We start from the raw sequence: 12,318 nt of genomic DNA, 5'->3' as shown, positions 1-12,318 counted from the left end.
ACCCCCTTATCTGCCTCCTGAGAAATCTGTATGCAGGTCAAGAAGGAACAGTTAGAACCGGACATTGAACAACAGACTGGTTCCAAATCGGGAAGGGAGTACATCAAGGCTGTATATTGTCACCCTGCTTGTTTAATTTATATGCAGAGTACATCAAGCGAAATGCCAGGCTGGATGAAGCACAAACTGGAATCAAGATGGAGAAATATCAATAACCACAGATATGTAGATGACACCACCCTATGGCAGAAAGTGAAGAACTACTAAAGAGCCTCTTTCTTGATGAAAGGAAAAGAGGAGAGTGAAAAAGTTGGCTTAAGACTCAACATTCAGAAAACAAAGATCATGGCATCCAGTCCCATCACTTCATGGCAAACAGATGTGGAAACAATGGAAACAGTGACAGACTTTAGTTTCTTGGGCTCCAAAATCACTGCAGATGGTGGACTGCAGCCATGAAATTAGACACTTGCTCCTTGGAAGAAAAGCTATGAACAACCTAGACAGCATATTAAAAAGCAGAGACATTACTTTGCTGACAAAAATCCATCTAGTCAAAGGTATGGTTTTTCCAGTAGTCATGTATGGATGTGAGAGTTGGACTATAAAGAAAGCTGAGTGCCAAAGAATTGATGCTTTTGAACTGTGGTGTTAGAGAAGACTCTTGAGAGTCCCTTGGACTGCAAGAGATCAAAGCAGTCAATCCTAAGGGAAATTAGTCCTGAATATTCATTGGAAGGACTGAGGCTAAGGCTGAAACTCCAATAGTTTGGCCACCTGATGTGAAGAACAGACTCATTGGAAAAGACCCTGATGCTGGGAAAGATTGAAGGCAGCAGGAGAAGGAGATGACAGAGGATGAGATGGTTGGATGGTATCACTGACTCGATGGACATGAGTTTGAGTAAGCTCTGGGAGTTGGTGAAGGACAGGGGAGCCTGCATGCTGCAGTCCATGGGGTCACAAAGAGTCAGACACAACTGAGCAACTGAACTGAACTGAGTTGTATCCTTCACAAGAATTGAAACTAGTAAGTAAACTTTTCCTTAGTTTTATGATCCATCCTATCAAATTAATGAACTGAAGGAGGCGGCTGTGGGAACCCCTGATTTATAGCCAATCAATCAAAAGTACAAGAGGTTGACTGCTGACTGGCTTCTTAAGAGGAGACAGTCTTGTAGGACTGAGCCCTTAATTTCTGTGACCTGCTTCCCAGGTGGCTCAGTGGTAAAGAACCCACCTGCCAATGAAGAAGACATAAGAGATGTGGGTTCAACTCTGGGTTGGGAAGACCCCCCTGGAGGAGGGCCTGGCAACCCACTCCAGTTATTCCTGCCTGGAGAATCCCATGCACTCCTCCTCCCCTCCAGAGGAGCCTGGAGAGCTATGGTCCATAGAGTCTCAAAGAGTCAGACATGACTGAAGCGACTTAGCATGCACACAGGTACAGGGCTAACTCCAGGTTGAGGGTGTCAGAGTTTACTGAGGTGTGGGACAGCTAGCCAGTGTCAGAAAATTGGTTGGTGGGGGTGGGGGTGGGAAAAGCCCATGTGTGTGTCAGAGCCGTTCCATGGGTAGAAACAGATCATGACAGTAGTATCTATAACTGAAAAGATAAGAAACAGCACCAGAGACATAGATTTGTAAATATGGAGGTAAATCAGAGAAGAAATGGCCAAAGAATTTAAGGAATACACCTCTCTAAACTGGGATTGGGTGGGTGGAGGAGGAGACCACCGGTTTCTGTCTTGAACTCGGTGCATAACTGGGCTTTCATATCCCATCTCCTATCCTGTTTACCACGTTGAGGCCTCTGCAGTCTGTGACCTTCAGGACACTGTGTCACCCTCTGATGGGCCCCAACATGGCCTTTTCAGAGTCCTCAATTCATGAGACACACCACCCAACTCAGCTTCTCTGAGGGGCACAAGCCCAAACGCAGACTCAAAAGCCATCTACCAGGAGCTGACCTACCCCTCCCATGAGGCTAGGAACTTCTTCCCTCCCAGCTTTGCTACACAGGATGAGAGCTTCCCCGGTGGCTCAGTAGTAAAGAATCTGCCTGTGCTAAAGTGGTAAAGAATCTACCTGCCAATGTAGGAGACACAGGTTTGATCCCTGACCCGGGAAGACCACCTGGAGAAGGAAATGGCAACTCACTTCAGTATTCTTGCCTGGGAAATTCTGTAGACAGAGGAACCTAGTGGGGGATTCCATGGGGTCACAAAGTGTCAGATGCAACTGAGCACACACACACACACACACACACACACGAAACCTGTGATGTTAAATTTTCTTGTTCTTTTTTAAATGTAGTTGATTTACAATGTTGTGATAGTTTCTGGCATACAGCAAATTGATTCAATTATACATGCTTAACATATATATACATGTCTTTTCATATTCTTTTCTATTATAGCTTATGATACGATATTGAACATAGTTTTCTATATTATACAGTAGGACCTTCTTGTTAATCTATTTTATTTTAAAAATTTAAGGCATAATCTAGAAAGTAAAAGTCTCCCCTCCCCAGACCTCTCTCCCACTGCTCAGAAGTAGCAGTATTAACAGTTTCTTGGGTGTTTTCCATATAAGTATCAATGTATATTGTTTGTAATTTTTTAAATAACCATTTTTAGAGCCTCAAAAAAATTATAAATCAGTGTCCAGGCCCTACCAGACTCTCTGTTATGAGTATAAGGAAAATACCTAGAGAACTTAACAATGGTTCCATCTTCACTGAAGGGTTTATGTTCTCATCTGTGGGACAGAAACCAGTATAATCTTTGACACCCAGAGAACTGCAGTCAACCTCTTCAATATAACCCTCTTAGCTAATGTCAAAGGCATGATGCTTAAAACATCAAAATTTAGGAGATTGCACAAAAATAACAGATTAAAAATACAAATGCTTGCTTTATATGCTGATAGGACATGTTGGTTAGAAAAAATCAGGCCAAAAGCATGTTCAGGATATATTTTTTTAATGCATTATATTGACATACTATGCGTAAACTATTTCTAGGCAGCTTCTTCAGTATGCTGCTTGGAGAACGATGGGTAATAAGATAGAAGTTTTGGAAATTATAGGGAAATGTATTTTTCTAGCGTTGGCGCAGTATCAGACAGGAATTGTATTCAGCAGCTAGTAGCAGAGCTCCAGTTGCTGTGAATTAAGACATTTTAGGGTTTATCCTCTGATGTGAAAAGCTAGAACAAGCATGGCAGCTCCTCACAGTTATTTGGAGTTCAGGCTCCTCTGATTCTTTGCATGCAACTTCAAACCTCAAGGTCAAGCTTTTTCACGTTCACATTATAGCTACGGAGCTCATGTTCTAACTGCGTAGAAGAAGAGGAAGGGGAAAAGTGGTTGTCCCTCGAAGCTTAAGTTATTGCCCTTTAAAGAGCTTTAAAGACCTGTTTACAGCTCATTGGCCATCCTTAACTGCAAAGAAACTGAAGAAATGTTGACTTTTAGCTGGGCACTTTGCCACTCCAAATAAAATCAGCTTTTTATTTTTAAAGAAAGGGGAAGTAGAGAGGCTACAATAGGCATTTAGCAATCTCTGCATTGGCATCTTCTCCAAGAAAAGGTATAACTTTGCTCTGGTAGGCACAAAACTTAATTTTCCCAAATGTCTTGTAGCTCTAGAATCTCCCTGCTACATGAAGGGCACCATTCTACAACCAGATGTGCAGATCAAAAATCTGTGAGTCATCTTTGATTCTTCTTTTGCCTTTCATGCAAACCATGAGCATGTTTTGTTGACACTACCTCCAGGATATGTCCCCTGCCTTTCTAAATCAAACCTCCACGGTCACCATGGTCCAAGCCGCCCCTACTCCTGTATTCTGGTCTTCTTGCTTCTGCTCTCTCTTTTTCTTAGTGGCAAATCCCTTGGATTCCCCAGACTTACAGAATCATGATTTCTAAAGAAAAGTCCCCAAGAAGCTGCATTTTAACTAAACCCTTGGGTAATTCTTTTATTATTATTATCACTATATAAAAATAACATAAAATGTACCATTTTAAGGCTTATAATTTAATGACATTATATGCATTCACAGTGTAGTACAACCCTCACCACCATCTATTTTCAGAATCTTTTTTCATCACCACAAGTGGAAACCTCATAACCATTAAGCAGTCAAAATCCATTCTTCCTGTCCCCGGGCATAAATCCACTTTCTGTCCCTATGGATTCACCTCCTCTGGACCTTTCATATAAATGGAATTATACAACATGTGGCCTTTTCCATATGGTTTCTTTCATTTAGCATAATGTTTTCAAGGTTCATCCATGTGGTAGCATGTGTCAGTACTTCACTCCTTTCTATGGCTAAGTAACATTCCACTGTACGGAAATATCATATTTTGTATATTCTTCTTTTGGTAAACATTTAAGTTGCTTCTACCTTTTGGCTATTATGAATAACACTACTAAGAACATTTAAGTACAAGGGTTTGTTTTCAGTTCTTTGGGGTATATACCTAGGAGTGGAATCTCTAGGTCATATCAATTTCACATTTCAAGTTATTAAGGAACTACCAAACCCTGCTTCCATTCTGCCCCCTTATTTATTCTCCACACAGTAACCAAATCAACTTCTTTACATTTAATATAGATCATCCTACAATCCCACATAAAACTCTCCAACAATTTCCCACTTCTCCTAGAATAAAATCCAACTTCATTATATTGAGGGCTTCCCTGGTAGCTCAGCTGGTAAAGAAGCTGCCTGCAATGCAGGAGACCTGGGTTTGATCCCTGGATTGGGAAGTTCCCCTGGAGGAGGGACAAGCTACCCATTCCAGTATTCTTGGGCTTCCCTGCTGGTTCAGATGGTAAAGAATTTGCCTGCAATGTGGGAGACCTGGGTTTGATCCCTGGATTGGGAAGTTCCCCTGGAGGAGGGCATGGCAACCCACTCCAGTACCTAATGTGGCCTCTGCCCCTCTTTCCAATGTATCTCTTAACTCTCTCTCCTCACTTCTAAACACTCTCTGTTCCTGCCTCAGGACCTATGCATTTACTCTACCCACTGGCTAGAGTACTCTTCCTCCTAATCTTCCCATGGGAGACTTGCTCTCAGCCTTGAGGCCCTACCTCAAGCAACACTTCCTTAGAAAACACTTCACTGACCACCTTATCTAAACCAGCCCCACCCCACCCTCAATCACTGCCTATAAAATCACCATTTTACCTTCTTTACAGCACTCACCTTTATCTGAACTTAACTTTTTAATGCATGTTTGGTTGCATTGTCTGCCTCCTTCTAGAACACCAGCTCCATGACAGTGAAATTGTTTGTTTTGCTAATCCCTGTAACACCTGCTTTCAGTTCAGTGCCTGGCAAGCCAGAGGGTTAATGAATATTAATAATTAAGGACTTCCCCGCTGGTACAGGGAATAGGGGTCCACCTGCTAATCCCTGATCCAGGAAGATTCCACGTACCCCAGAGCAACTAGAGCCCAGGCCCCACAACTGCTGAGCCCGCACTGTAGAACCTGTGAACCACAAACACTGAGCCTGAGTACTACAACTGCTGAAGCCCACGCCCCTAGAGCCGGTGCTCGGCAACAGGAGAAGCCACCGCAATGAGAAGCTGGTGCACTGCCATGAAGAGGAAGCCCGCCTCTGCTCAAGGCAACTACAGAAAGCCCGCGTGCAGCAGGGAAGACTCAGTGCAACCAAAAATAAATAAATCAGAAATTAAAATAATAATGAAAATTCACTAAGTAATCATTTGCTCAAAACCGAATCCGAAAATTTTGCTTGGATTTAGGATAGAGATTGGTAGAGGTTTCAATAAAAAGTCAGTGATCTGAGTATTAAATAGTTTTGTGAATTACTTCTGTGCTGGGAAGTGACAAGTAGATTTCTTGAATATCAAGTTAGAACCTGTGGAAGTACAATTACAAAAATTCATATATGAAATTGAAGGAAAATCAGGGAGAATGTTTAATTAAAAGAAATACTTACATGATTAGAAACTAGCAGTGTCTCACTTGATGATTAAGAGCAAGCACCATGGCCTTCACTAAGTAGCTCCATGACCTTGAGAATACTACATTACATTCATAACATGGACTTAATAAAAAATACCTACTCACAGGCTTATTGTAAGAATTAAATAAGGTAATGCTTGTGAAAGACTTAGCTCAATAAGAAGGAGCCGTTATTACTGATATGCCTTAATAGCTACAAATTAGTAAAAATATGACATTTCAAATGATATCGTTTAGAGTGATGTGGTTATTAGAAAACTTTGGTAATCAGTGAAAAAGGAATCTTAACATCTGTGTTATACCCATAGGATATGTGAACTCACCATTCAATTCCTTTGACAAAAGTCTATTGAGCGTTTATAGACAACTGTTGGGTTCAGAAATACAGACACTGTCCCTTTTCTTAAGAAAACAACATTCTTAGGTGAAGGCCATCAAAAAGAGGTAATTCTGGTTTGGATAGCTCTAAGAAACTTCCAGTACTTCCAAACCCTGATGTCCATCAGGAATGAGATTCTGGGAAGTTGAGTTTTTAAACATAGTCTGGTAGACACTACAGTTCTCTCCCAGATTCATTCTCCTCTCCTAAAAATCAGAACTTTTAGCTATGCATTTGACCATCTCAAATAAAGACTACATTTCCCAGCTTCTCTTGCATCTAAGTAGACTAAGTTCTGGCCAATGGATCTGAGAGAAAGTAACATACACAGGCTCCAGGAAATGCACTGCAGTGGGAAGCTCTCTCCCTATTCACCTTTCCTCTGTTCCCATTGGCTGGAATGCAGAAGACAGTGTGAGCCATTTGGCCATGTAGTGGAGAACGGCTTTCCAGGAATGGCAGAACAACAATGTGGAAGGAATCTGGCCTCCTAACAGACATCCAGAGCAGAGCTGTCATGCCATCTTTGACTTTTATGTGAGAGAGAAATAAATGCCTATTTTGTTTGAGCCATTATTATTTGGAGTCTCTGTCTCCTGAAAACAAATCTATTTCCAAAATACATATATACAAAATTCCTGGCCCTACCTTTGCAAACTTTTATTGTAGGAGGTCTATGATGAAGCCCAAGTATCTGTATTTTATTAAGTTTCCCAGGGAAATTATTTTGATGTTCCAACAGTTTGGGGAGCCACTGAGTTGCAAATGGCTCAAAAAAGCAATACTAGAAAAGGTCTTGAATAATAAGTAGGAATTAATCAGGCAAAGTCTGGGGGGCAAAGTCAGTCCAAGGAAAAAGGAAAGCCAGAATCAGTGAGAGAACACACGGTGCCAGTGAGTAAAAACCTCGAATGTTTAAGGGCTTCAGTCGTGTCCGATTCTTTGCTACCCCATGAACTATAGCCCACCAGGCTCCTCTGTCCATGGGATTTTCCAGGCAATAATACTGGAGTGGGTAGCCATTCCCTTCTCCAGGGAATCTTCCTGACACATAGTCTCCTGACTTGTGGGTGAATTCTTTACCATCTGAGCCACCAGGGAAGCCCTTAGCACTCCTAGAACATTGAATAATAGGCATGCAGGAATAACAGATGAAGCTAAGAAGGATGCAGTGAGTGAAGTGAAAGTCACTCAATCATGTCCAATTCCTTGCGACTCCATGGACTGTACAGTTCAAGGAATTCTCCAGACCAGAATACTGAAGTGGGTAGCCTTCCCTTCTTCAGAGGATCTTCCCAACCTAGGGATTGAACCCAGGTCTCCTGCATTGCAGATGGATTCTTTACCAGCTGAGCCACCAGGGAAGCCCAAGAATACTGGAGTGGGTAGCCTATCACTTCTCCAGAGAATCTTCCCGACTCAGGAATTGAACCGGGTCTCCTGCGTTGCAGGCAGATTTTTTTACCAGCTGAGCCACCAGGGAAGCCCTAAGAAGACTGCACAGGTGATGCTATCACGAGGACCTGGGCAGCTACCAAAATACTAGACCTTATAAGTTGTGGAAAACTGTTTTTAAGAGCTTAAAGGAGAAGAGTGATCCAATCAGACTTTTGTTTGTTCTAATATCTTAGAACATTTGCCTTTATATGTTTATACAATTTTTACAGGACTTTCTGGGTGGCTCAGTCAGTAAAGAATCTGCCTGCAACGCAGGAGACACAGGAGACGCAGGTTCGATCCCTGGGTCAGGAAGATCTCCTGGAGAAGGAAATGTCAAACCACTCCAGTATTCTTGCCTGAAAATCCCATGGACAAAGGAGCCTGATGGGCTACAGCCCGTGGGGGTTAAAGAGTCAGACACGACTTAGTGACTAAACCACCACAGTTTTTACAAATGGGGTTATGATGTATATATTGTTGCCTTTTAATGACAATAAATATTCATCTGCAGCTTCATTCTAAACAGATAAATACCACCTCATTTTATGAATATGTACTATTTTTAACCAGTCCCATTATGATGGCTTCATTCGGCTTCAGTTTTAGCTAAGCTGGAGCTATATTTCCAAGAATTCCCTTCCCTATATAACCTGGGTTATAGCTGGCCGTGAGAAAAACGTAGGTAGGATTGGGCAGGCAGAAGGGAGAGAGCAGCCGTTTTTATGCTCTTAAGGCCAGTGTAGGGCTCTGTGGCCACTCACACATATTGCAGTGTCTCTGCTGGTTCATCTCGTTGGTGTGGGGCAGCGGCCAGGCCTGCAGCTCCTCTGGCAACTCTGGGTCTCCTTTGGCTTCTCCAAATCCTGAAAGAAGCAGGTGAAGGATGCCAGCTTCTCCTGCCAATTACTCACATCATCAAGACAGCAGGTGGTAACAGAGGCATGTTCCACTCTGTCCTCACCAGCTCCTGCTCATCTCTGCATTCCCCAAATTCAGGTGTGTTTTTTTCTTCTCAGTTGTTGACATCAGGCCCAACACCAGATTCAGAAAATCCTCCCCCTTACATCCTGACTAGCTGACCACTGATGACCTCAGATGAGCAACGTCTGAGCTCTATAGTAAGTCCTTTAGTCCCTTTCATCCTTTATGGTTGTACTTCTCTGATGAAACTCCAACTGAACCCTAACCCTCTATGTTCATCGGGTTCTCCGGGAATCAGACACTCAGGCAGACAGAGGAATGCCATTGGGAGTAACATCTGGGAAGATAAGACAGTGAGGAAGCAGGACTGGTCCAATGGCGCCTCAGACAGCAAGGCGGACTTGGCAAAGAAAGATTCAGCTATGTCAGCAGAGAATCTGGAGCCGTTTCCACTAGAGGAGCCCCACTGATAAGCAAAACTCTCAGGCCCTTGCACCTTGCTCGGTCCTCAGCAGCCAGGACTGCCTCAGAATAGCGTGGCCTCTGCGTGAGAGTAAGGTGCATCCCAAGCAGGTCAAAGCTGGAATCTGCCAGCCCCAGCACTCTCTGAAGTGAAGAGCAAGTTCATTCTTGAAGGGACCCCGCCACGGCGCACCCCACAGCTGCCCCACCCACAGGCACACGGTTAATTGATTCCGGTTTTTCATGCTGCTATAAACAAGACTTAGATGAATAATCTGGTAGTTCAATCTTTTTGCACATCCATAATTATTTACTTAGGATTAATTCCTAGGAATGAGAGTTCTGAGTCAAAGAGGAGGGCCAGTTTTGAGGCTTTTGATTTATGAAAGCAGAGTGATCCTTAGGAGAGTCATGGTTTTAATCAGAGTTTAATGAACATTGAGGCTGAATATTTTTATATGATTTTGGACATTTGTATTTCTTTTTAAAATTGTCTTGCTCTATGCCTACATGATATTCATCTTTTTAAAAGGATTTGAAAGAGCTATTTATATGTAAAAGATTTTAACCCCATGTTTAACATATATTAATATAATGTAAAGGATCCTTCAGTTTGCCCTTTAACTTCTTTCATGTTTCTTTGGATATACAGAATTTTTATATATTTAGTACTATTAATAGTTTCCTTGGTGATTATTCTTAGAAAAGGCTTGGCTACTCAAGATTACATTAATATTCCATTGTATCCTTTTTTATTTTAAATCATTTATTTAATCTTGTGATGTGATTTGGGGGGATCTAATATATAAATATATAATGTTTTATCATACTGTATAAACTCTGTGTGTGTGTGTGACTGTACTTTCTTTTTTGTCCCATTGGTCCTTCTGTAGCAATATCCCCACTGTCTTAAATATTTTGGTTTCAGGACTTCCTTGGTGGTCCAGTGGCTAAGACTCCACTGCAAAGGACATGGGTTTGATCCCTCATTGGGGAACTAAGATCCCACATGCCAAAAAAAATGTTCGGTTTCATAATAAATATTACCTTTTAAAACATATGTTAAGCATATACAAATATATGAAGCATAATGTGTGCTATTTAACATAACTATGTTTTAATTATGTAGATTTCATGATGGCTATTAACTATTTAACATAACTATGTTTTAATAATATTTATTTCATGATCATGCTCATTGGTAAGGTAAGGTCCATCTTAAAATTCATTTTTAATAAATATCCACTTCCCAGGCTTCCCTTGTGGCTCAGTGGTAAAGAATCCACCCACAGGAGACACAGGTGCGATCCCTGATCCGGGAATGTCCCACATGCCTTGGGACAACTAAGTCTGTGGGCCACAACTATTGAGCCTGTGCTGTAGAGCCCAGGAGCCACAGCTACTGAGCCCACGTGCCACAATTACTGAAGCCCACATGCTCTAGAAACCAGACTCCGAAACAAGAGAATCCACCAAAATGAGGAGCCTCTCACCACAGCTAGAGAGTAGCCCCTCTCGCCACAATTAGACAGAAGCCTGTGCAACAGTGAAGACCCAGCACAGCCAAAAATAAATCATTTTCTTAAAAACCCACTTCCCTTCCCTGTAAGATTATGTGTCTGTTCCTAAATTCACACGTGACAAGTAAAAGATGGCCTTAAATCCTTTAAAACTCCTCTGATCCAGAGAGGGAGTCCACCTTCTCTCCGCCTGTGGGCTCTGTGACTGGTTTGTCTGGTACATTATGGTGGAAGTGATGTTTCCAGGTTCCGGATTTTCCACTTCCTGTCTCCAGGGTCCCTGTCTCTGGGAGCCCTGAGCTGCCATGGAGGAAGCCCACAACCTTAATACTGGCATGCCAGGGAGCCCAGCCTTCAAGCCATCCCCACCAAGATGCCAGACCTGGGAGTAAAGCCAAGTCAGAACCTTCAGACCAGCCTGTGGCCAGCCAAATACAACAGAGTGGCCTCAGTCAAAGTCAGCACCACGTGCTGCAGAAGAGTTGCCCCGCTGAGCCCTGCCCTGATGCACAAAATTGTCAGGTGTAATAAAATGCTGGTTGTTTTAAGCTAAGTTTTTGGGTGACTTGCTATACAGATACTGTTCTATCATGTGATAGAAATCATGACTCCCTGGCAGGGGGAGTACATTCCTGCCCTGTGGACCTCAGGTTGGAGTGTGGCTTGCTTTGGCCACTGGTATCCAAGTAGACAAGTCCAAGTAGGCAGGTCCACAGAGAAACTTAGCCGTGTTTCCTGCAGCTCTTTTGCTTTCCTTCTGCATGAGGCATGCCCCTGAGGGGGGCTGCTCCTTCAGCCTGGGTCCTGCAGCATGAAGCCATGCGGAGGCAAGGAGGGCTGACCCACAGCTAACAACATACAGGGCAAACAAGGAATAAACTCTTGCTGTCTTAAGCCATCAACGTTAGGAGTTTTCCATTGTCACAGTCACATTTAGAATAATACGCTACACAACTGTTATTTCTCTCTTTTCATCACTCATGATAAAGTCTGAAAATGCCAGATATTCACTTCTCTAGCCTCTCTTACAGCTAGAGGTGTTCTTATTTTGATCAATGACAACTAAAAGACAATCTATGAGGGGGATATACATTTGGAAAAAAATTTCCTCAATGATCAAAATAGATAGACACGAAAGGAGTTAACTTTAGCTGCCCCAGCCATTCACCTGTTCTAGACTTTGTTCCTTTGATGGTGTGATGGTTAGAGCCACAGCAGCCATTATGTAAATAGAATCAACAAAGCTGAGAATTAAAAGTCAATATACTGAGGAATGGAGAAGGCAATGGTAACCCACTCCAGTACTATTGCCTGGAAAATCCCATGGACGGAGGAGCCTGGTGGGCTGCCATCTATGGGGTCGCACAGAGTCAGACACGACTGAAGCGACTTAGCAGCAGCAGCAGCATACTGAGGAATGGAAGGTTAAAAAATTTTTGGAGCTTTAATAAAATTGTTGAGACAGCTCTAGAACTGTCTACCACCAAAAACATTTTATAATGTGAGGCAGTTGTCTCAATTGTTAAAGCCACAGTTAGTTGGTAATTCTGTTTTTTGTAGCCGAAAAAAAAAAAAACCAACA

The 12,318-nt window shown here is 42.5% G+C and overlaps 1 protein-coding gene across 1 annotated transcript in view; it reads right to left on the bottom strand.

Moving 5' to 3' along the window:
* The window catches only part of PRKCB (protein kinase C, beta), a 476,951-nt gene that overhangs the window by 457,665 nt on the left and 6,968 nt on the right, over nt 1-12,318 (bottom strand). Inside the window, exon 2 of the mRNA XM_010837422.1 lies at nt 8,595-8,696. Within this exon, the coding sequence (XP_010835724.1) occupies nt 8,595-8,696 (102 nt within the window). The remainder of the gene's footprint in view (nt 1-8,594; nt 8,697-12,318) is intronic.

The sequence above is a fragment of the Bison bison genome, unplaced genomic scaffold (genome assembly GCF_000754665.1).
Source record: "Bison bison bison isolate TAMUID 2011002044 unplaced genomic scaffold, Bison_UMD1.0 scf7180017864072, whole genome shotgun sequence".
NCBI lineage: Eukaryota > Metazoa > Chordata > Mammalia > Artiodactyla > Bovidae > Bison > Bison bison.
Note: the sequence above shows the minus strand (reverse complement) of the source record. Positions and strands in the feature narration are given on the sequence as shown.